General features: G+C 51.8%; 1 protein-coding gene across 3 annotated transcripts in view; it reads left to right on the forward strand.

The window, feature by feature from the left end:
* Nucleotides 1-25,107, forward strand: part of LOC136407727 (uncharacterized) — a 362,146-nt gene that overhangs the window by 278,356 nt on the left and 58,683 nt on the right. For all 3 annotated transcript variants that reach the window (XR_010752001.1, XM_066388086.1, XM_066388087.1), the window contains one exon: nucleotides 16,799-17,008. Coding sequence is in view for 2 of the 3 variants with exons in the window: in XM_066388086.1 (XP_066244183.1) it covers nucleotides 16,799-16,834 (36 nt within the window). In the remaining variant the exon portion in view is untranslated. Of the gene's footprint in view, nucleotides 1-16,798; nucleotides 17,009-25,107 lie in introns of those variants that run through there.

Consider the following 25,107-nt stretch of genomic DNA (forward strand, 5'->3'; position numbering starts at 1 on the left):
TATGGGCTGTGGAGTCAGACAGGTGTGGGTTCAGATGCTAGCTGTGCGCCCTGGACAGTGATACAGTTTGATTGAGCCTCCGTTTCCTCATCTGTAAAACGGGACAATCCAGGTAATCCCATTTCACAAATACACCGTAAGGCAAGTACGGATAGTGAGTCGAGTTCAGGGCATGGGGTAGAGTCGGTGCTCAGGAAATCTTGGTCCCCTCCTCTTCTCTAATAAGTCTGTATCATAAGAGGGCATAAGGGGAAATCTTTCTCTGAAAGAGTCTCGGGCCCTGGCAATTAAAAAAAATGAGGCCTTGGCCAGTTGGCTCAGCGGTAGAGCGTCAGCCTGACGTGCAGGGGACCCGGGTTCGATTCCCGGCCAGGGCACACAGGAGAAGCGCCCATTTGCTTCTCCACCCCCCCCCCTTCCTCTCTGTCTCTCTCTTCCCCTCCCGCAGCCAAGGCTCCATTGGAGCAGAGATGGCCCGGGTGCTGGGGATGGCTCCTTGGCCTCTGCCCCAGGCGCTAGAGTGGCTCTGGTCGCGGAGAGCGACGCCCCGGAGGGGCAGAGCATCACCCCCTGGTGGGCAGAGCGTCGCCCCTGGTGGGCGTGCCAGGTGGATCCCGGTCGGGTGCATGCGGGAGTCTGTCTGACTGTCTCTCCCCGTTTCCAGCTTCAGAAAAATACACACACACACAAAAAAAATGAAATCTCTAAATCCTGCTTAAATACCTTACTAAGAATGCAAGTATATCACTTAAGACTCGTATCAGCTACCTGTAACAGAAAGCCCGGATAATAGTGGCTTAAACAAGATAAGAATTTACTTTCCTCTCATGTGAAAGAGGTCTTGCTGTAAACAGTCCAGGGCTGAAATAATGGCTCCCAGGGTCATCCCCTCCAAGGAGCCAAGACTCCTATCTCTGGGTTCTGTTATCTTTAGAGTGTGTTTTTCCATCATCACATGGTCATAAAATGCTGCTGCAGCTCCAGCCATCATGCTCACATTCCAGGCACGGAAAGAGAAAGAGAAGAGGCTGCATCTCTCAGATGAGTCAACACTTCTTTAAAAACTTCCAGAAGCGCCACCCGGGGACTTCCACTTAGAGCTCACTGCCCCCCCACCCACCCACCCACACACACACAGCAAGGGAAGCTGAGAAATAACTGGGCAGGTGGACCCCCCCAACAACACAGGGAGATTCTGTCAGTAAGGAGTAAGAGGAGAATGTTGTTCCCACCACAGCCAATGCCGCAGCTTGTTCAATCTCACCGGAAAGGTCTGCCTGGGACTATTTCACCATCTGGGTCTTTCTGCCTCCTTCTACTATTGGTTCTTGTCCAGTGGACCAGCTGTTTCGGGAAAGACCATCCGTGACAGTGATGTCAGAGGGCTGTGGTGTGTGGACGACCTCAAAAGCAAAGCTGCGGTCAGATCCTGGCCACACCTCTCACCGGCTGGGTGTCTCTGGGTGAGTCATTTATCTGCATCCCTCAGGCGACATTGAGTCCCATAAGGACCACTGGGATACTTAAGGCAAAAACATTGAGCAAGGAAGGGCCTGGTCCTCAACAGGTTGTCGGCAAAGGTCAGTGTCCGTCCCTTCCAACCTCTCGTTGTTACCACATCTGTGTTAGTAAATGACACATCAGCTCACATGTGACGTCAGAGGGTGCAGAGAGTCTGAATCAGAGGCTCCAGTCAGCCGGGCTAGGTAGCAACTCAGCTGCAGTTGACCCACCCCCTTCCTCTCCCCAAAGATTGATCGCATCTGCGCTTGGTGTGCAAAGGCCATAGGAGAAGGCCACCTCGGTGGTGGTGCCACGTTCGGTGGCATTTCTCATTCTGAGTCATTGTTCAACACAAGTCACCATGGAGCTGTCCCTTGTTCCTGTCTGCCACCTGTCTCTGGTCAGGTGACTCTGTTACTTCTGTGACCTTCTGGGGCTCCCAGGCGTCACTGTACGGCTTCTTATGCCTCACAGGATTGTGGGGAGGTCCGTGAGTCTTCCGAGCCTGGACACGCAACGTGGCCACGCTGCTCTTTTGGGCCTTCCTCCTTCCTGGGGCTCCCTCCTCCCTTCTGCTCGAAAACTCCCCAGGTGATTCCTCTGGGGACTTTGCCCTTGTCCCACACGTGGCCCTGAGCACGCAGGCCTCTTTCCCAGTGACATCGGCATTCTTGTCACTCCCCGCACCCCAGTCCCTGTTTCCATCACCCTGGGGATCATTTTTCTGTTCTGCTTCGTGCATGTCTTCCTCCAGATGTTTTTGGCTAAGCCATGAGCTCCTGCCAAACTCGTCTCAGAAGCTCAATAGCCAAGGAGGACTCCTGAGGCGGTGTGATAAGGGACCCCGGAGGGTGTGGAGGCCCAGAAGGCACCCCATCTGGGCCCACTGTCCAGAAGGGGGGGGGCTGGGAGGCAAGAGCTGTGTGTGCCTGGAGGGTGGGGGAGGAAGATAAACAGGAAAGGGCCCTGGGCCTGGAGAGCAGCCCACCCAGAGGCGGGGAGTGATGGAGCCAGGCCTCAGTGGCGGCTGCCTGTCTGTCGGAAGGGACCGCAGGGCGTGTCTGGGAGAATTTCTTGAGATACGGCGCAGGGATAGTGAGCAGGGACCAGGTAACAACAGGACTGGATGTCGGGCCTAGGCAGTGGGGGTTTTACCTTCAGGAAATGTAGATCCGTGGGGAGGATTGAAAGCAGGCGGTGGTAGGGCCGCCTTTGCTTTAGAGTGTTCTCTCTTAGCCAGGCTGGCGGGTGGGCTGGGGTCGGCATTTCAGCGAGGAACCTGAGGCAGCCACCCCAGCAAGGAACCGCAGGGCTGCAGTGGGGGGTGGGGGGGTGGCCCGCGGGGGACAGATTCCCAGGAGGCTAGAGGGCAGGGCCACCCGCTAGCTGGAGGGACGTCGGGACACGTCCAGAATCCGAGACGACTGCACAACCCTGATGGTACCGTTTACTGCCTTGGCAGGACGGCGACCCTCAGCGAAGCAGGTTGGAGAGTTTGGCGAGAGTGAATTGACTCCGGAGTCCAGTTGGGAGTTAGGGTTCTGTGGGGAAGACGCTCCCCATCCTCCCGTTCGGAGCCCCGCGGAAGGCTCCGGAGCAAGAAAGCCCACGTGGGACATTTATTCGTGAGAGAGGCAGCGTTGTAACTCCAGTCCCGTCTAACGGTCACTACGGACTGTGGCCAATGGGATGTTTTGGCCACAGATGACCACAGGTGCCGCTGTCTGGGGCCCAGATGCAAACACGGATATTCGGGATTGCTGATGAGGAGCGTGCAGGGCTGTTCTGGGGCTCAGCTGTCCCATCGGGGCCCCAGGGCTCGTTTTCTGCGTTGCCGCCGCCCTGAGCAGCTCTCGGTCTTCGCGCCGACCCTCCGGCCAGCTGCATGTACGCCGCATCCTAAATTTCCTTGTTTCAATGACAAGATCAGAAAATATTACTTTTTTTTTTTTTTTTTTTGATTCAACCAGGGTATTGGCATTGGCATTGGCACTGGGGGTGAGATTTATTTGTATTCCCAGCCTGGACAACGTGTGGGGTGTTTGGTGGCATTTTAGCAGGGCCGTAAAACATTTGGGAGGTCGCAGGGGGAGGGGGGCAGGAGCCCAACAGACCTGCATTTGAATTTGAACCCTGGTCTTTCTGCACATCTGGAGTGGGTCACTTCCCGTCTCTGAATGTCTCCTCCAGCCTCTCTAGGATGGGGACAGCAGGGACTGTGAGTGTTCAGGGAGACGATTGTCGCGCGGTCTCGGCACGCAACGACCCCTTCCCTTGCCAGGTGAGCGGCCCCTGCCTTCCCATCCCACTTTGCTCCACACAAGGGGAGGTTACTGTTTTAAAGCGGCTCCCCAGGAAAGCCCCAAGTGCAATGCCACGAAATGAACCAGAAATGGTGGAATTTCACGCGGGTGCCGTGGGGGCGAGGGACTCGAGGTGGCAAGGGCAGGGAAAATACGGGTTGCTTGGCTACTTTTTTTTTTTTTTAATCTACTTTCTTCACATGAAGCTACCCCAATGAATAGAGTCACAAATTGGAAGCAAGAGAGTGATTTTTAAAAAGCCACCTGTGTCACCCGAGGGTTTAAGCGATCAGAAATAGAGCCTGCCTCGCCCCTAGATGCCTCTGTCCTGCGGCTCGCCCGGCAGAGCTGTGAGTAAGCATGGGGTGTTTGCAGGGGACAGTGGCCGCCTGACATGCAGGATGAGTCACTGCCACCTGCCCTGGCCCATGCCTGCCAGGTGGCCACTATCTTTGGACATTTTTATTTTCCTTTGTGGGGAAGGATAATTATGGCCTCCGTGCCCTGTGGCCATATCCATTCAGCCTTCCTCACACAGGGTCAAAGATCCTTCACAATCCCCTCCTTTTTCGGGGAAGCTGAGGGCTGATGAATGGGGGGCAGGTTCGCGCAGGTCTGAGAGGGGCAGACGCAGGGATGGTACAAGTGAAGGAACCTTTCAGAATTTGCAAAACGCTGGACCAGGCACCATCCATCACCGCCAAATGCAGTTATTATGCAAAAGAGCTTAATCAGGTTGGTTGAGTTTTAAGCCCAGGAATTGTACCAATGCAAGAGAAAAGAAAACAGTGTTGATCCAGGATGGAGCTGTGTGGTTTACACAAGCAGAGAAGAAAAACATCTGGGGACTTCAAATGGGAAATGGTCGGTCAGGTGATGGATGGATGGATGGATGGATGGATGGAAGGAAGGAAGGAAGGAAGGAAGGAAGGAAGGAAGGAAGGAAGGACAGGTGGATAGATATATAGGTTGGCTGAGAAGGTGCATGGAGCTTTTGAACTGTTGTATATTTAAAATGCTGCACCACAGCTATATGGAAGGTGCACCAGACAAAAGCTAGCTACTGAGATGTCAACCTGGGATTGAAGACAATATGATGATTTGTTCTGAAGAGCTGCTCCACACCCGGATGAGGCAGCCTCGACTGTGGAAGTCATTAGTTGAGCTGCATCACTAGAGGAAAATATTTGTTCAGGAAGTCTGTGGTTGTTAGGTTTTGAGCATGTGTTTAGCAATCAGAGTCCTGGTCATGATTGTCACCCAGGAAGCTGGGGAACCTTGGGTGAACTAATTGACTTCTTTGTTGTGACACCTTAGTTTTTGTTTCTTTTTTAGCTAGTGAGAGAGAGGACAGAGAAAGGGACAGACAGACAGGAAGGGAGAGAGATGAGAAGAATCAACTCATAGATGCAGCACTTTAGTTATTCATCGATTGATTTCTCATATGTGCCTTGACTGGGGAGGCTGTAGCTGAGCCAATGACCCCTTGCTTAAGCCAGAGACCCCGCACTCAAGCCAGATGAGCCCGTGCTCAAACTGGTGACCTCAGGGTTTTGAACTTGGGTCCTCAGCATCCCAGGCCAATGCTCTATCCACTGTGCCACCGCCTGGCCAAGCATATGTGACTTCTTTGGATGTCAGTGTCCTCACCTACAAATGGATGCCTTTTTCATGGAAAGGATGGAATGAGGTCAGAGGCATGCCTGGCATGTCATCAGAACTTGGTCGTGCTTGTGATGATGCTTTCTTGAATTACTTTTTCAATCTACTTTAACTATAATAGAGCACATTCTTTGTGTCAAGTTCCTGCTAGACACGGAGGATATAAACTTGTTTCATTCATATCTCAAAAGGATATAGACTTGTGCTTGGTAGACATTGTCAAGCCTTGGGACTGACTTGGTTGAAACAGATAAGACCTCTGCCCACAAAGGTGCCCCCCAGCCTGGCAAGGGAGAGAGACATTCAAATACATAGTATAGACAGGTCCTTGCTGGGGGCCAGAGTTTCAATGGGCTCCCGGCCAACCAGCTCATCACAGGGACTTCCGCCCCTTCTGCAGGTGAGAAAACTGAGGCTCAGAAAGGTGCAGAGACTTGCCCAGGTCTCCTCAACAGCTACTGAGGGGGAGAGCCTCCCTTTGGAACACTGACCAACCCGACTCCAAAGTCTGGGTTCTTTTTCACCGCACAGCTGCCGGGCGCGTTTCCTGAGCTCCTGGATAAGGTCGTCAGGCGAGCCGGAGTCAGGAGTGTGCGGACTCCGGAGGTGTTCCTTCGCCAGAGCCTCCAATCTGGGAAGGACGCAATACCTGAGACCTAGAGGAGGGGGTCGGAGCAGAGGCCGCACCTCCTGGCAGCAAGGGGCACTGAGGCATCTCAGCATGTGCGTGTGTGTCTGTGAAGGTGTGCGTGTCTGTGCCTAGCTGTGAATGTGTGAACGCGAGTGACTACCTCTGTGTCTGTGTGGATGCACGTCTGCATGTGGACGGGAGGCGGGTGGGTGTGTCTGGGAGTGTGTATATCTGTATGTGTCTATAATTAATATCTGTGTCTCTACTTCTGTGTCTGTGTGTGTATCTGTGAGTGTGAGTGTGTGTGTGTGTGTCTGAGTTGGAGGTGTGTGGGTGGATTTGCCTGGGTCTGTACATGTCTTTACCTCTGTGTGTTTGAGTGTCTGTGCATGGGTATTTACTTGTGTGTATCTTTGGGGGTGTGGGGGGTATATATTTGTGTGTGTGTGTGCACTTGTGCATCGCTTTTAGTATATGTCTCTCTGCGTGTGTCTGTCTTTGTGTCTCTGTGTGCCCGTGTGTGTGTCAGAGTCTGTGTCTGTGTGGGTGTGCCTCTGTGGGTGTGTGGGTGTGTGGGGTGTGATCTGTCCCCCGCCCCACCCCACCCCCGTGGTTTCCGTGGAGCTGATCTAACGCGTCCTTCAGAATTGGGACAGCAACAACGTCAGGGCCTTCAGCCTTATCTCCCGGCCTGCCACTCTGTCAGAGGAAATTAGATTTTCTTGGCACAACTGCTCCTTATGATGTCATTTTGGCTGTGATCTGCACGTTCCGCTCTCCTAGGTATTTGTCTTTTGATTGCTTGATGAATACCTGCCAATGTAGAGATTAAGAGACACAACTTTGGGGGGGGGGGGTTTGTTGGTTTTTTTTTTTTTTTTAAAGAATCATACCAGGGTGGAACGCTAGCTGTCCATCTTCCTTACTGTGGACTTGGAGCCCTGGTAAAGGACATGGCGCTCTGACTTTAGGAGTAGTATGAACTTGGTTCAGGTCTCTAGTTGATCCCTTTAAAAGCTGTGTGACCTTGGGGAAAACACTTTACCTCTCTGAGCCAAGGTTCTCCAGCTGCTAAATTTACATGGTCCTTTGGAGGGGCAAGTATAATAATACATGAAAATGTTCGCAAATGCCTCTAAAGTCTTTAAATTGTGTGATGTCGAAGCAGAAAGCAGAGAGGCCCGGTGAGAGGGCGCAGGCTCAGATGTCGGGCAGGTGTGGGTCTGTGTCCTGGCTCCATTCTTTTCCCGGTATATGACCTTGAGCAAGTTATGCTACCTCTCTGGGCCTCAGCTTGCTCCTTTGTTAAAGGACATTATATAGAAAGCAATTAGCCTACTGCTAGCCACCACGAGGGCCCTCAAAGTGGGAGTTGTTCGTATTTTTAATAACACAACAGGGTGATGGCATTATTCATCTTTTCTAAATTTTAGAATTCCAGCGAGTGTGAGCCAGGTACAGCCTGAGCAAGTGCAGGTGGAGTGGGCGGCGTGATGAGTGATGTGCTATTATTTGTTTTTACTCTTTCAAGATGCTCAGCATCAGCAGACCGCTCTTGGCATCACCCCGCTCTTGGCAAGCACCTTGCATTTCATCCAGAACTCGGAGGCTGTTCTAATTGCAGAAAAAAATCTGAGAACAAGGCAGCCTCCAGCCCAGAGTGGTCCAGGCTGTTTCCAGGGGCCCATCCCCAGGACTCAGCTGTCTCCCTTCTGCATGGTCTGCTCACTTCAGCATGACCTGAAACCCCCTTGCCTCGGAAGGTGCTGTCCCCATGCCCCTTGAAATAGCCCTCACCACCACTCTGCCCCCCCCCCCAGGTCATCTGGGCTGAGCTGCAGGTGCCTCTGCCCGGGCTGAGGCAGACGTCCCCAGTCTGTGTCCCCCGGGCATCCTTAAGTCATTCCACCGTGCCTGATATTCCAAGCACTCAATTGTCTGCTCTGTGCCTGGTTCCCTCCCCGCCGGTGCCCTCAGAGAGGGCAGGGACAGGGGTCCACAGAGCCCATGGTGGACACTGGCAGAGTGAACACACGGAGACCGGTTATCTCTTCTCCTTTTCTCCTCACCCCCTCAAATACAATACCTTCAGCTATCAATAGATCCATTCCATCTGCGCCCACTTCTGTCACCACTTTGGTCAATGACAGGAGTCCTTGTAAGGGAGTACGTGCCTGCCAATTCTGGTTCGGTTTGGTATTTTTTATTTATTTATTTTTTTTTGTATTTTTCTGAAGCTGGAAATGGGGAGAGACAGTCAGACAGACTCCCGCATGCGCCGGACCAGGATCCACCCGGCACGCCCAACAGGGGCGACGCTCTGCCCACCAGGGGGCGATGCTCTGCCCCTCCGGGGTGTCGCTCTGTCGCGACCAGAGCCACTCTAGTGCCTGGGGCAGAGGCCAAGGAGCCACCCCAGCGCCCGGGCCATCTTTGCTCCAATGGAGCCTCGGCTGCGGGAGGGGAAGAGAGAGACAGAGAGGAAGGAGGGGGAGGGGTGGAGAAGCAGATGGGTGCTTCTCCTGTGTGCCCTGGCCGGGAATCGAACCCGGGACTTCTGCACGCCAGGCTGACGCTCTACCACTGAGCCAACGGGCCAGGGCTGGTTCGGTTTGGTTTTGAAGCAAATGGGCTTATTTCCTCCAGGCGGCTTGTCTCCAATAACAGTGACCCTCAGGCCAGAGGACAAAAGCTTGCCAGGCGTTTTAGTGTTCACCCGTGGGTTGGCTTTAAGAACGGCAGGCACCCACGTGGCCGGTGGCGTCAGGTTTGGAGGGTGGTTGGGGGTCCAGGGGCTGGGACCGGACTGCCTGATTCCAAGCCCCAGACGTATTGAAACTCTTTGTGCCTCAGTCTCCTCATCTGTAAAATGGGGATATATGTAATCGTACATAACCTGCCTCCCCGGGCTTCTGTTGAGGCCTGTCACGGTCTGGTCTTTCCAGTCCCCCAGCCCCACGCCTCACCACCTGCTCAGCCTCCATCATACCTGAGCACTGCCCTGTGGGCCGGGGTACCGTCTTCCTCTTATCCATCTGGAAAACTCCTAGTCGTCCTTCAAGTCCTCCATTTTGCCCTCCTTGGTCCCCCCAGGGGAAGACTTGGGCACTCCACCTTGGGTTCAATTCAGTCTTCACAAACCATGGGCTCACAGCCCATACACAGCTCAGAAAATCATGGTCGTGGGTCTTGACCAGCACTTTCTGATACATGAACTAGACTGGAAAACACAAGAGGGTGGCCAGGTGTGGTTATAGCAGAGGATGAATAGCGCAGGCCATGGAGTCACGCTGCCTGAGTTCAAGTCTGGCTCTACAGTGTACGAGCCACGACCTTGGGTGAGTGAGTCCATCTCCCTGTGCCTCCGTTTTCTCGTCTGGAAAGTGTTATGAATTCGTTCGTAATTCACTTAATCTTCATGAGAAGCCATGAGGAAAGCGTTATCATGATCCTTTATATCTCTTAGAAAAAGTCTCTGAGCACAGTCAGTGCTATACACAGGTCAGCTAGAGTGTGCGTGCATGCGTGCATACGTGTGCACGTGTGTGTGACTGTGGTTTATGATGAGCACGAACCGAAAGCCTCTTCTCCGGATCCTCCAGCCCCTCCCTCCCCCCTGCCATCCCCCCGTGCGAACACTCTGGGCTTGTTTGGCATGGGGCGACTTTCTCAGGCTACCTGGTCACCGCGAGGGAGACTTCTGTGACCACCTCTCACTATCAGTGAGAGGGAGGAAGGCAGGAGGGACCCTCGACTGAGAAATGGAGCTTCCGCACTGAACCCCAGGAAAATGGAAACTCCAGCTGACCTAAGAGATTTCTATAATGAGAGAAAAACCAATTTAAATGCAAATAGCCCACAGCCCCGTGCCTGCGTGCGTGGGGGAAGGCTGGGCTATCGAGAAGAACTGGGAAAACAAACCAGGCAGAGGCCGGCTCACCAGTGGGCAGGAGCGTTGCTTTAGCCACTGAGAATTAAGGTCTAAATTAGTGACAAAGAATCATATGCACTGCTGGCCACATTCCTGGGGCTTCATGGTGCCCACTGAGAAATGGGTGTCCCTAAGGTATGAGCCACTACCATTTACGAAGCCCCCAGAAGGTGTCAGCTGTCATGTAAGGCATAGACTGACCCCCAAGGGGCTTACAGCCTGGGAGACTGTCAGACTCCAAAGTCAACTCTGAGACCTCATTAAGAACTTACGTTTTTTTTTGTTTTGTTTTTTTTGTATTTTTCTGAAGCTGGAAACGGGATCCCGCATGCGCCTGACTGGGATCCACCCGGCACACCCACCAGGGGGTGACGCTCTGCCCACCAGGGGGCGATGCTCTGCCCCTCCGGGGCATCGCTCTGTTGCGACCAGAGCCACTCTAGCGCCTGGGGCAGAGGCCAAGGAGCCATCCCCAGCGCCCGGGCCATCTTTGCTCCAATGGAGCCTCGGCTGCGGGAAGGGAAGATAGAGACAGAGAGGAAGGAGAGGGGGAGGGGTAGAGAAGCAGATGGGCACTTCTCCTGTGTGCCCTGGCCAAGAATCGAACCTGGGACTTCTGCACGCCAGGCCGACACTCTACCACTGAGCCAACCGGCCAGGGCCAGAACTTACGTTTTTATTGAGCATTTGCTATGTGCCAAGCCCAAGGTTAAATGCTTTCTGTGATGGTAACTCATCAAATTTTCACGGGGCCCCATTATTATTCCCATTTTACGGATAAGGAAACTGAGGTTCCAAGAGGGTCAGAAACTCGCCCTGGTTGCTGGGATTGGGACCCATCCAGGGCTCCGGTTCCTACCCTCCCTGGCATACTGAGAGGGCGTGCGTCCCCAGGAGTCCTCTGCAGAGCAGAGGAGGCTGCAGCCAGGATGTCCCAGAACAGAGCCTCCCAGTGGCCATGGCCCAGGGAAGCAAAAACACCCCTGTTCAAGGAGTCAAGAGCTATGGGTGCTGTACCGTTAGCTGGCCCTGTGTCCTTGGGGGTCACTTTTTCCTTTCTGGGCTGCATGTGCCGATACTGGATAAAATGAAGAGGCCATAAAATCGCATTACTCTCAGCTTCCAGCTACTCCCAAGAACAGCCCTGGCCCCGCTGACAAAGCACCTGCTCTGGCCTTTTTTTATGCCCCACCCCTGCCCTCCACCCCTCCCGGCCCGTATCTGTTGCAACAGAGACCTTTAATTTCCTTGTCTGGTTTCATAATTCAAGGACAGCACCATCTGCCACATTAAAGCCATGCTCTCTGCTAGCCTCCTTATCAAAACGAGAGATGGATAAAGGCTTCAGCCGGGTTAGTCCATGACTGGAGCAGGACCTGGCAGAACCAAACGGGGACAGCTTTGGCCTCGCAAGCCGTCTTAATCCCCTAATCGCCTGGTAGGGCCCCAGAGCCATTCTGTCACCGTCACCACCTACCCGGGCCAGATCCTGATGATGAGGACGATGACGGTGATGGTGGTGACATTTCCTGAGGCTCTTCGGAGTCCGGCATTTTCTTACGTGTTTAATGCAGGTGGATTAATTTATTTCATCCCCATCACAACTCTGCCAGGAAGGGGCTAATAATAATAACAGCCCCACTTTACAGATGCAGAAATTGAGGCCCAGAAGGCTTAAGAAACTTGCCGAAGGCCACACAGCCAGCAGTCAACAGAGGCTGACTTTGAAGAGGCTGTGAAATAAACACAGGCTCGCAAAGATGGGCAGCCTGCCAGGAGCCGGGCCTTGCAGCTGAGCCTCTGACCTCTGGCATTTGAGTCGTGGACACTACTCTTCTTTATTAAATATTCGTGTGACGTGTTCTTATGGAGCAGCTCACCATCTGCCAGGTGCCGTTCTGCACACCAGACAGCCAGCAAAGAGCAAGGCTCATGGGCCCCTTGCCTAGGGCACCAAACAAGCAACTAAATAAACAGACATGATCATGGTAGGTGACGGTAAAGTGTACCCACCCCCCAAATGCAAAAGGTGCTGGCTGGTCAGGGAAGGCTTCCTGGAGGGGGGGACTTTTGAGCAGAGATGTGGATATCCAGCCACACCCCTGGATTTCTCAGCCTCGGCACGCGGGACATTTTGGCCCGATGATGCTCCATTGTGGGGCTTGTCCTGTGCATTATAGGATGTTTAGCAGCATCTCTGACCTCCACCACAAGATGCTGGATGCAGTCCCCTCTCTAGGATGACAACCAAAGAGCTGTCTGCAGACATCACCCAGTGGCTTCTGGAGAGCAGAAGCATACCCAGTTGAGAATCCCTGAGCCGTAAGGTTAGTAAAGCCAGCAACACGCGTAGCAGGAACAGCAGGGCAGGCTGTGTGTTGGAGAAGCAGGAAGAAGGCTGGTTTGGCTGGAGGGGAGCGGGCCAGGGGATGCTCGTGGCAGCATGCTCCTTCAAACTCCCTAGAGAGTCCTCGGCGACACTTACGGACTTCCTGCTCCGTGCCAGGTGCTGGGCCAGCCGTGCCCAAGGACGCAGCACATGCTCCAAGGTGATAACGGTCTGCGTGGCTGGATGAGACACAGGTGACTGAGAAGGCAGCTGTCACCACGGGGCTGTCCGTGGTAACAGAATATTCTGGACAGAAGGCAAGCAGAGAGCTACTTCAAAGGCAGTGACCACAAAGCCGGGGGCTCTGGGAGAGCAATGTCTGGGCTGCCGCTGGAAAGGGTGATAACAGGAAATGGAGGCCTCTCCTTTCCCAGCATCCCGGCCCTTCCCTTTTCCATTAGCAACTACCCTACCTCCCCCACACACACCCCCTGCCCTGTGCCTGGCCGCAGGCGATTTTGGTGGAATTACTAATCATGGTGCCCCCCCTCCAGCCTAGCCAAGGGGCTGGCATGAGACCCAAGCTTGGCCATGGCATACTTTCTTCCTGAAATTAGAATACTGGGCAGAGAGACCCAAGGGCAGAGAATGGCTTGAGTTGATTTTTCTAACGGGGACGGAGCAGACGGCCTCTTTTGTTCTGACATTATTTGTTCCTCTCTCCACTCCCGAGAAGGCCTAGATTTTCAGCTTTTCCTTCTAATTCCCTTCCAGTAGGTATCTGTGGAGCTCGCCGGAGGGGGTTGGTGATGCTTGAAACCCCAACTGAAACGTGAACAGCGCAATGGGAACCGGGAATAGGGGGGCAGAGGGCTGATGTTCTGCACACACCGCTTCCTGTCAGATAAGCCGCGTGTCCCCCTCTCTCCTAGCCACCGCGGGCTTCCGGGGCCAGGCTCAGAGCACGCACAGGGCTGGCTTCTCCTTCGTCCCTGTCCCGCTGGTTTGTAACCGCTCATTTCTTCATGGATTGATTTGTTTAATGTCATCCTCTCCCACTCTGCTGGAAAGTCCCATGACGATGGAGCGTGTGGAGACTGACCCAGGAGGGTGACCAACTGTCCCAATTTGCCTTGGTTGGGGGCGTTTCCTGGGACACGCACAGACTTTCAGTGCCAACATCAGGAGAGTCCCCCGTAAACTAGGGGACAGTAGTCACCTCACCAGTGCCTGGTAGGAAGATTTCCAGCACCCTGGGTTCCCGACACTTGAGAAATACATTGAATTTTCTCAATATTACTTATTGAATAGATTGTATTTACCACGTGGCATGTTCTAACCTCCTTCATCAAATATTAATTGACCATATAGTAGTGGGTTGATTCCTGGGCTCTCTATTCCATTCTGTTGATCTTAATGTCTGTTTTTATGCCGGTGCCATGCTGATTTAATTACTATGGCCTTGTAGTATATATAGTTTGACATCCAGTAGCACGATACCTCCAACTTTGTTCTCCTTTCTCAAGCTTGCTGGAGCTACTTGGGGTCTTTTGCGGTTCCATATAAATTTTTGTCATATTTATTCTAGCTCTGTGAAATATGCCATTGGTATTCTAATAAGAATTGCATTGAATCTATAGATTGCTTTGGGTGCTATGGACATTTTAATGACCAATATAACCCCCACAAATTAAATTAAAATATATATATATATTTTTTTTAAAAAAAGAAATATGTTGAAATGAGCTGTAGAGGCAGCCCAGCTAAAGGCTTAGTCTTCCATTCAAAGCATCCCTTCATGCTGCTATGCGCCAGGTAACCAGCTCTTCAGAAGCAGAGGATTTGGAGGAAGGGCATCCCAGCATCCAGCCTGGAAGTGTGGATGGGAACCAGACAGGTGCAGCAGGGAGAACAGGTGAGCCTGGGAATGAATCATTTAGGGGCCATGCCTCCGTGGCTCCTCCCAGGCTCCCTGAGAGAGGAGCTGTCCGCTGAGAGAAGAAGGACAGGGGCCTGAAGTTAGGGCAGCACCGGGTCGTTTCTTCCCAGGGTCTCGAGGGTCTCGGCTGGGCAGAGAGCGGGTTGGCTACTTCCCTTTCAACGCCAGCACAGCCGTCTGTGTAGTTCAGCCCACCCACCCCCCGGAAATGTGAATTTCTTTATGGATATGCACTGAGCCCCACCCCTCGGCTCCTCGTGGAGGCCCAGTGGCCGAGCCATGCTGAGGCCACCTGCCCGGTGGCTCTCACTTCTGCTCCATCAGGAGACGAGGGCACACCAATGTGCAGCCAAGTACACATTTTCTGGGAAATCCTCAGAGAAAGATTTTTTTTTTTTAGGGCCTGGACAATGTCAGAGAAGAACGTTGTTTCTCTAGGATCTTCCTAAAATGCCCTAATAGGTGAGAGGCAGAGGGTGGGCTGTTCTCTCCTGAACTTTCCTCAATAAAGAGCTAAATCACATAAAAAGGCTCCTGTGCCCCTGACAGACAGGACAAAGTTCTAGAAGGTGAACAGACGAGGAAATGAAAACATTGAGTCCTGTGGTTAAAGTTAAAGAGTTTTTCCCCTTTTAATTCTCTTTCAATACTTCTTATTACACCCAAAGAAATGCTCACTTTGCTACTAACACATCTTTAACACCTCTCTGAGACGTTAGCACCTTTCCAAATCTCCCTTTTAAATGGAACTCAAACGGGCCACCAGCCCAGAGTCTTCAATGGGCAACCCTATTCCTCTTATAATCCAATAATATTGCTTTTAAAAAGCACTTTAAAAGTACTGCTTTTTATGGGTAGCTTCTATTCGTGGCAGGTGGTATTGGCTGTCCGTTTAGGGTGGCGAGTCTCTTTCCCTTTTGAATAAATGTATCTAAGTTTTAAATGTGAAAAAGTTAAAGAAAAATAATAAGGGAGCAAAGAGACCAAGTGGCACGCAGCTGTAGCAACATGATTGCTGATCCTCAAAGAACTGAAGTTTGGAAACGGGATGGAGGTCAGAGGGACAGTGGCTGCCGGGTGGCTCCCCAGAGTGGGCTCCATTTGATGCCAGGAAGCAAATGTCAAGCCTGAAACTTCAGAGGTGGCTCCTTAAAATGAACTAGAGACAGAGACGCTGGAAAATGCCAGGGAATTCTTCCCGTGACCTTGAACAGACGGAATCCTCCTGAGAGGAGAGAGAGCAGATCTATTGTTCAACTCAGCAAAGGACCCTCCTGGTGGGTAGGGAGGTCGGAAACAAACACGTATAGCTCCCGTGAAAAGCCACGGAGTAGAAATAAGGGTAACGATGGTGGAGAGAGGGCAGCGGAAACAATTATTACCCTATTGAGACCCCGTACTAAGTTCTGTGTGCGCTTCTGAACGCCCCTCACGTAGTCCTTTCTACAGCCCCCATAAAAGCTAATGCTAATAATAGCCAAGAGCTCTTCACAAGCACCTTATTCATTCATTTCGCCCTAACGAGGACCCTCAGGGGCGTGTATCAGTACCCTGACTTTGCAGATGAGAACACTGAGGTGTTTAGAGGTCACGCAGTCCTCCAGGGGTCACAGCTAGGACAGGACAGAGGCAGATCCAAGCCTGGATAGTCCGGCTCCGGAGCCCGCCCCTGACCCGTTACACTCCAGGGAGGTGGGCGGGCCCAGAACCGATCTCCATTGTACAGAGAACATGGGCTTGAAGGGGAAAATGATTAGCCCGGGACTGCACAGCTACTACATTGCGACGTCAGCCGAACAGCCTCCCCAGGGTGGCATTTTTCCTGAAAGCAGGTTGTCCCATAAATTCAGCAAATGCTTCTCGGGCATCAGCCTCGTGGGAAGACCCCTCTCCCCGCATTCACGAGTCCTTGCGCTCACCCTCAGCAGTTGGGGGTTGTCAGTCCGTCCCTGCCCTCCCCCATGCGGGGAGTCACCCCGGGGGGCCGCTTCCCAGGGATTCTGGATTTCGGGGTGCATGATCGTGTGGGCAAGTCTCACCTGGAGCTCCACAGAAACGGTAGCCGTTTGCCCTCCAGTGCATTTTCATTTTTTTTAAATAATATAAATTATTGCGTGTTTCCAATTACCAAAAGTTTGGGAGTTCCAGAAAAGCACTCAGAAACAAAGAAAACGTGTTTCTTCCCCCACTACCCACTGACAATCTCAATTAGTCTATTAGTCTATTTCCTCTGGTTATATAAACACAATATAAATGTGAATATAATCATGGCCTGACTGAAAATCCAGTGCCTTTCCATTGTCCTTGAATGAAATCCAAACTCTTCATAACCTCCCCTGACGTTCAGTCCACACCTTCTCCGGGCCCGGGGCCTGCCTCTCTCCCACCTCTTCTCTCCTGGGCTCTATTTCTCTTCCTTTATTTTTTCTAATACTCCAGTCCCATCACCCCTGACAGCCTTTGTCCTTCTGTCTGAAATGCTCTTCTTGTTAACTTGCAGGTGACAATCTCTTCCTCGTCAGCCTCGCCGAACTAGCTCATCTTGTCCTTGCTTCGTGGCATTGTCCTGCTCTCGGAAATCATCTTGCTCCTTCCCGAGTCTGCGTGGTGGTTACCTGACTTCCCCCAGACAATCCACTGAACCCGTTCCCCGACCAACCCCTAGTGCCCAGAACATTGCCCGGCACACAGCACGTGAACTATTTCATAGGTGAGTGAATTAGATGAGTGTACTTTCAAGCTGGGATCATGTTGTGGAAATGTTTTGCAACTTGATTTTTGCACTTAATAGGATGTGACCACAGTGGCTTTTAATGGCAGTGTGCTATTCCACTGTGTGATGTGTCATCGTTTTTAACCAAGCCCCTGTTTTTGACTTGATGGGGCATTTCTGATTCTTGTGTTTGTGATACTTCAGTGACTACCCTTGCACACACCCGGTGTTGCACCCCTCCATGACCATTGGCCTGGGGTTCGTTCCTAGCGGTGAAACCATGGGAGCAAAGGGTGGGCATCGCTTTAATCCTCTTGACAGACTGACTTGAAGAAAGGCTCTACCATCGCTGAGGTCGCTTGCGTGACCCTTAGCATGTGGCCTTCTTAATGGAGTCCTCTGAAGGCGAAGGAGAGCTAAGGTTGAGGCCACTGGGCAGGATAGGTCATGTCCACTGACTCTGCAGAAACTTTGCCTTCCTTTCCAGCAGGCCCCAGGCAGGGGTCATCAAACTTTTTATAAAAACCGCCCACTTTTGCAGTGCTGGTCAACCTGGTCCCTACCGTGCAACCAAACAGCGCCGCGATTGGCCCATCATGAAAGCTGGAACGCCCACTAGTGAGTGGTAGGGACCCGGTCGACCAGCACTGCAAAAGTGGGCGGTTTTTATAAAAAGTTTGACGACCCCTGCATGCTCCCAGGCTGAAAGTGACTTCAGCCAGACAGAGGGGTGTATCATTGTGGACACTGGTGACAGCCTGCCCCAACCAGACTTTGCCAGCTGGATAAGATAATCCTCTTGCTCTCCAAATCACAACTCAGGCTCAGCCCTCTGGCGGGTCCTCCTCTGCGCCTTTGCTCACCCGCCTTCTCTGGTCCCTCCTCCATCTCCTTTCCCAACATCCAATATTACTCCCCACCCCCACCTTCTAGAAAGCCCTTTAGGGATCCCTCCTCTCACCCCCCAACCCCGCTCAGCCCAGAACCGGTAGAACTCTGGTCACCAACCTCCCCCTGGCGTTTAATCATCTGGCTGCCCTGTGCCGTTCGTACACCTTTGTGCCTGAGTAAGTTGATGTCTCCGGCTGAGGGGTTTTTTTTTCTCCCTCTGGGGGCTTGTCCACGGTAGGACAGTCTGGGAATATGACAGTCAGGACCTTTGGAAGAACCAGGTCTACAACTGAGCCCCGATCTGCTACCTACTAGCTCCGTGCATTCGGACAATTTATTTATTCATTCTGAACCTTGGTTTTCCGGCCTGTGAAATGGGATGGTAATCATACAAACCTAAAAGGGTTGTTCTGAGAATTCAGTATGTGTGGAGTGCTCAGCTTAGCGCCTGACACAGAACAGTTGCTAAAAACAACAGAAAAATAAGAGTGTTTACCTTCCTTTTGTTTCTTTCTGGGCGTCCACAGGGCTGAGCCAGCCACATGCACCGTGCTAAGAGGAACTGTTTGTGAAATGTAATAAACAGATGCCACATAAGCATTCATTGTGTGTGTTTAGCCTCACTAACCAGCGCCAGGGAGACCAGAACTGTCATCTATCTCAGGACCTAGGGCAGGAGAAGGGGACAGGGCTCTCCGTCACCCACTGAAACCTCATGTATGCCTGGGTCTCGGTGCTCTTGCGAATGAAGATAGGGTATCTCATTTAACCCCCACGTCAACCTATTGCAAAGACATTTCTCTGTCTTTCTTTTTTCTTTTTTTATAATAGAACCTACCATGTGTTGCCACTTACTGTGTGCTAGAACTATGCAGGATACTTTTTTAAAAATGTGATTTCCTTTAAACCCTGATACTATCTCAATGAAATAAGGATTAGTATTACTGAAGAGGAAACAGGGTCAGAGAGTTTAAGTAAACTGCCTAAAAGGGCGACGGGTAATAAGAGGATGAGCCAGGATTTTTAAAAAATTAAATTAAACCCCCCACCACCACAAAAACAGAGAGACTTCCGCTTCACCACCTGACTCTTTTGACATCCTCACCGAACAGAGCCTTGCATTCAGCCGGCTCCTAGTAGGAGCCGAGTGGCAACCGCGTGGTGATCTTGGACCTTCTCACAGACGCTTCAAAGGGAGCAGTTTCTATTTCCGGTGCCCACCGGTCATCTCCAGGGAGGCTGTGCCCCCGCCCCTCCCCCACCGCTCTATCGTCATGACGTCCTTGTTTTTCTCGGGCCCTGTGACTCAGCACACAGCTCCAGATGGCTTCCTGCATTTCCAACCTGGTTGGCTGGGGTGCTGAGGGCCCGGGGACAGTGAACTAGAACTGAAAGCATGGTAGCCACTTGAGAGTGGCAGCCCCTCTGCCCTCGCTGTCTAACGTGAAGCCAGCGTGGGCCCTCCACATCCTTCCCTGAACTGTCCCTCCCTCCCAGCCTGAGTTCCTCCCACTCCACCCCCGGCGCCTCCTTGATGCCTTGAAGATGCCACTCAAGGGTGACTTGGAGACCAGTAGAGGAGCAGAGCCCAATATTGTCACCCTCTTGGTCTGTTGAACCTTAGGCAGTTTACTTTCTGAGCCTCCATGGCCAAAGGGGGTCAGTCACACTGATATTGCCCACCTCTGTGGGGCGGTAGAGCTAGCGTTGCCAGATAAAATGCAGGATGCCCAGGGCTGTAGACCTAATGTTTGTGTCCCCGCAAATTACTGTGTTAAATCCTAAACCCCAATGGGATGGTATTGGGAGGTGGGGCCTCTGGGAGGTGGTTGGATCACAGGGGTGGAGCCCTCATGCATGGGATTAGTGCCCTTATAAACGAGGCCCAGGGAGCTCCCTTACTCTGACTACGTGCGAACACAGTGAAAAGAATCAGCTAGTGCCTTGATCTTACCGTGAGACATGCGCATGTCTGGCTGGGGGCCACCAGCTTGGTCATGAGCACAGAGCAAGTCTTCTCGTGGTCAGGTGATGGGGACGGCGTACCACCTCAGCTTGTGAACTGGGTGGGATACCTGGGTCTTGTTTGTCCATTGACTGATCTTCGGACATTTCCCCTCGGAGGCCTCCGTGCTTTCATCTTTAATTCCGCGGAGTGCCAGGATGAGAAACATCGGGGCGGCAGGTGCACAGAGCTTTCCTACCGCTGACTGACTGGCTCCTGTCTGGACTCAGTCTCCCTTTGACTGTCTGGGTGAAGAAGTTAGACTGAGGATGTCTGTGTAGCGTTTAGCTCCAGAACGTTGACAGAGCTCTGCATCACACAGAGAAACACAAGGGAGCAGCCGGCATCCTATATGTGTACTGCTTGTTTATTTTGAGGTTTGAGGCATGTCCTCTAACCAGAAAGCTAAAAGGGAAGGGATTTTTGTCTGTGTTGTTCCTAGCACTTAGAACAGTGCCTGGCCCAGGAAGGGTGGGTCATTTGATTTCCTGAAACCACTTGAGCTCGCTACATTAAAGAAAAGCAAACACATTGATGATCTGTTTGAAAGAAGCTTTTCTGAAGTTAATCACCCTCCCTTCCTTACTGAGGAGATGAGAGCCACAGCCCTCAATTTTTTAGAGCAACTGTTCCTACTTTCAAAGAGAATCGCCCCTCCCAAAACAGCGGCCAACTTCAGGGGTCCAAGGGCAGGGCTGCTTGGTCTGCATTCCCCCAAACCCCCCAAAGATCTGCTGCCATGGTTTTGGCTTTGAATGGATTTGTCATTGGCTACCAAGTCGCTGATGAATGCCCAGTAGCCAGCGAGTAGCTAGATTCGTGATTGGCTGTCTCCACCAATAAAGGAAGGGCAGGCGGATTCCAGAAACTCAGCATCTGGGATACACCCACAGCCATCTTGGGATTTGCTTCGTACAAGCAGCTCTCCAAGGAGGGGGAGCGGGGCTGACATTGTTGGTGACTTGGGAGTGGTTTGTCGCTTCTTCAGCTGTTTTGGGGTCCCTGCACCTGAGTGTGGCCCTTCATTCAGTTCTACATTAACTGTCACTATATCAGCACCCCACCCCTACCCCCGAATATTTCTCAAAGCTGCCTCTCTTCTCCATTGCTACGCCTCCCCATCTCTCCCAGGACATTGCTTCCAACCTTCCCCCTCAAATTCATCTTCCCCACCACCCCAAAGGGCTCCTTTTGAGAACCAAGTGTCAGCTGCAGGCACATCATCCAACATCTCCTGTTGTATGACATTTAGGAAGCCCAATGCTCTCCCTAAAATGTTGCTAAGTTTCTTTGCGGGAGATGGAGACACAGGGGTTATACTCTCATGGCCATTTCTGGCTTTGAATGCCTGCTTTCACTGAATGAGTTTAGTATAGCAGTGTAATACCTCTCTCTCTCTCTCTCTCTCTCTCTCTCTCTCTCTCTCTCTCTCGTGCGCGCGCGCATACACACCTGCCAGAGCCATCCCATCCATTGTCTCATCAACCCGGATGTAGTTTTGGCTCTTTCCTCTTTTCCACTCCAGAAAATTCATACTTACCATCTTTTCTGTGAGCATCAGACTTTTTTGAATTTTTCTGGATGGAGAACTGTGCGTATCAGAAAGGGCATCATCTTAGGTTTTTTTAACTGTGCACTTTCAAACAAATATGAAGTCCACGAATTCATTCTCTTCATTAAAAGAAGCAAAGGCATCGGGGATGATGCTAAGGAGATGGACCAGGGAGACGGAGTGACTAGTTTCTTGACATCACCACCGAGTCGCCGTTCAGCCCTGGACGTTCCAGCTCCTGGACTTCGACTGCGAGAGATGTGAATAAACTCCTCTAGGCTAGGCTGCTGTGAGCCAGGTTTTCTTCTTGCTGCTGAACAATCCTGTATGACACGTTCCCCGTGGAGCACTGAGCCTCCCTCCACTTTCTCATCAATTTCTAGTCCCTTCTCCACGCATCTTTATTCTTCTGCCTAGTACTTCATCGCTAGCTGAAACGACATTTCTTAAGTTTGCTGTTTTCTCACGAGAATGTAGACTCCACGTGGGGAAGGAGTGGGTCTTGCTCCCGTGATATTGCTAGGGTTTAACACAACACCTGGCACATAGTAGGCGCACCATAAACATTTGCCAAATAAATGAGTGAATACAATTTAGAGCATGTCTCTCCCCACTTAAAGAATAAAATCCCAACTACTCGGATGAGCAGTCAAGACCATGGACTCGGCCTGCGCCACCTACCTTGTTCCAAACCACACTGTTTGTGCCACTGCCCAGGTCTGCAGTCACCACTGGGCCTTTGCACAGGCTGCTCTCTCATGTGCACACACACATTACTGAGCACCTACTCCATACCAGGCACTCTTTTAGGTGTGAGATAACTCACTGAACCAGGCAGAGGGAGGCTCTGCCTCCAAAGAGCTCAGCAGAAAGAACTGATGTTAGCCAAGTAGGTACAGTGTGGTCGGTCTTAATAAGAATAATAAAGAATCATAAGAGCTAACTCCTCAGTCTCTAGATAGAAAACTCCTGTTCATCCTTTAAGGCCCAGCTCTGATGTCACCTCCTTTAGGAAGCCCTTTCCACACCCCTGGGCTGGGTGCTCCTGGTGCTCTCCCAGACTCTTGCTAGACACAGCCCAAGCCACAGAATTCAACCCACTCTATTGTCTTGGCCACACCATGTGTGTCTCTCCAACCAGCACCCCACCCCTACCCCCGAATAGTTCTCAAAGCTGCCTCTCTTCTCCATTGCTATGCTTCCCCAGTGAGCGTGTAGAGCCAGGAGCCCTGAGTTATTGACCTCTGTATCCCCAAGGTCCGGTGCAGGGCTCAGCATGGAAGTTTTCATGGAGTTCAGCGGCTGACCTGGCCCTTCCTTGGCCTGTTTCCCTTTCTCCCCAGCTCCCTTTTCCTGGCTCAGGTTTCAGGCTGCCTTGGTCTCCCCCCTGCACATTCAGCACCCCAGCCATTTCTTCATGTTGTTGTGAATTAACCCTTCCTGTCCCGGGGAAGCCGTAGAACTGGGAAGTACAGACTTCCTCTTTGGCTATCTAAGCAAAGCTTGGCTAAAAGGCCAGGAAATCATCCAAAGTATTAGTGGTTGATTTTATTCTCTTTTATATATTTCTCAGGCTAGGCTTCTCTTCCTCTCCTCCCCTTCCCAGAATACACCAGATTTCTCATGCCTCTGCACTTCTGCACATGCTGTTCCCTCTGCCGGAAATGCTGTTCCCCCACCACCCCTTCCTGACAAAAACTGCCACACCCTTTGAAGTCCTAGCTCACAGATTGCCCCTCAGTATGGCTTCTCCCATGCCCCCTCTTCTATCCCCAAATAAATTGTTACCACGGTGCTCTCTGTGTTCTTGGCTATGGCCTCATCCCATGCCATTTTGGTGGTTTGTTCATGGTCCACCTACTCTGATTGTGCAGCCTGGCCAATGAGGGCATGGCAACACAATTAAGAATGAGCATGAAATTAGGGGAAAGGAAAATAGGGCAGAAGAAAAATGATGGACCAAATTTGGAGTTAGTGCCCCTAGAAAGTATCCATGAAGTCCAGGGTATTTGACAGAGTCTGGCTACACTGATGGCTTTGTGCTTCCGAGGCACCTGTGTGTTCTCACCTAAAACTTTGCCACTATTGGGGGAGAAATGAGATCCATTTAAGATAAGTGAAGCAGGACAACACTGTGGTCAAAGAACAAACTCTTTGTAATCAGACCATCTTGGTTTGAATCTCAGCTTCTCTTACTGTGTGTGTGCGCAAGTCTCTTATCTCTCTGACCCTTGGTCTCTTCATCAGCAAGATGCAAATGATCTATTTGCAGAGTCCCTGTAATAAACATAAAGTGCATTCAGGTACCGTTTGCTCAACTACTGTTATTCTGTTGTGATTATTATTAGGTGGTGGTCTGATAATCTGGGACAGAAGAAGGTCAAGGCCAATGACAAGGCTTAAACTAGGACACAGAGGGAGAGAACAGAGAGGGAAATAGGTAGAACATATATTATCCAGGTGGTGTGAGTAAAATAAAGATTTTTTTTTTTTGCAAATCAACTTTAAAACATAGACCAGCAAAGAGGGCATTCATGCACACAGCTGAAACGATCAAAGGTACACTTTGATTTTCACACACAGCTGGAAGGCTGGGCCCCCCCCACTTGTACCCCCTCTTGGTCCTGATTTCTTTGGGGTGGCTTCATTCTCAGGCAGCCACCGTGCACGCAGTGTCCCCAGTTGCTCCCGGCTGACACGTTCATACAGCCAGCGATCTCTGCCGACAAACAGAAGGTGTCTTTCTCAACATTTCTTGGAAAGTCTTGGAACTGTCTCATTTCTATGTGTCCATCATGTTCCCATCCTGGAGCCAATCATGGCAAGGGAGAATGTTCTGATTGGCTAGGCCTAGGCCATGTGATCAGGCTTGGTGTTTTTGGAGGCGTGAGAATCCAATTTCACCTGGGAGGAGTGGGGGAGAGAGTCTTCAAAGAAAACCGGGGTGCTGTCACCTAAAGAAAGGGAGGTATGCCAAAGAAAGGGAGTCTAACCGCTGTGCCCTGCGGAAGGGGCGTTGCAGGCAGGCTGTGGGAGGCCAGGGAACCAACAGAGTCAGCACTAATCGGGCAGTGTTGAGCTTGTGGCTTCTCACTTCGGTCCCCAGTAGGCTTAACAAGCATGAATCAGCAGTGAGGCTGCTTGTTGCACATGGGGTTTTGCAACTGATCGCTCCCCTCCTCCTCGGCCCTGTATCGGTGTGTCCACAGGGCGGATCCAGCTCCTGCCTGGAAATGCCCGGCCCGGGCCTCTGCTAGTCCCCGGGGAGGGGAGGGCCTCTGGTCCCCTCACCCCAGCTCTCCCATTTTAGTCTCCCCTCCTCGAATTGTTGAGGGAAGAGTCCAATGTCACCTTACATTTTAGCTGAGCATCCTGTAGTCAGTGGGTCCCCTGTCCCAGGCTAAACAGCGGAAAGACCCGGACGGTTTTCCAGCCCCAGAGATGAGCGTGGTGAAGTTCTTCTCCACCTGCCAGTGATAACGTGGGGGTTATAATAGCTGTCCCGGTCACTCCTCCTTGGGTGAGTAAGTAGCAAACAGGGGCAAACAGGCCGCCCTTTGGTAGAGCCCACAGGTTTCCTGAGCACCTGCTCTGGTCCTGCCGGAGCTGCTCCCGGCAGAGACGGGAGAGTAAAATTCAGTCCTGCCT

Source organism: Saccopteryx leptura, chromosome 6, assembly GCF_036850995.1.
Source record: "Saccopteryx leptura isolate mSacLep1 chromosome 6, mSacLep1_pri_phased_curated, whole genome shotgun sequence".
Lineage (NCBI taxonomy): Eukaryota > Metazoa > Chordata > Mammalia > Chiroptera > Emballonuridae > Saccopteryx > Saccopteryx leptura.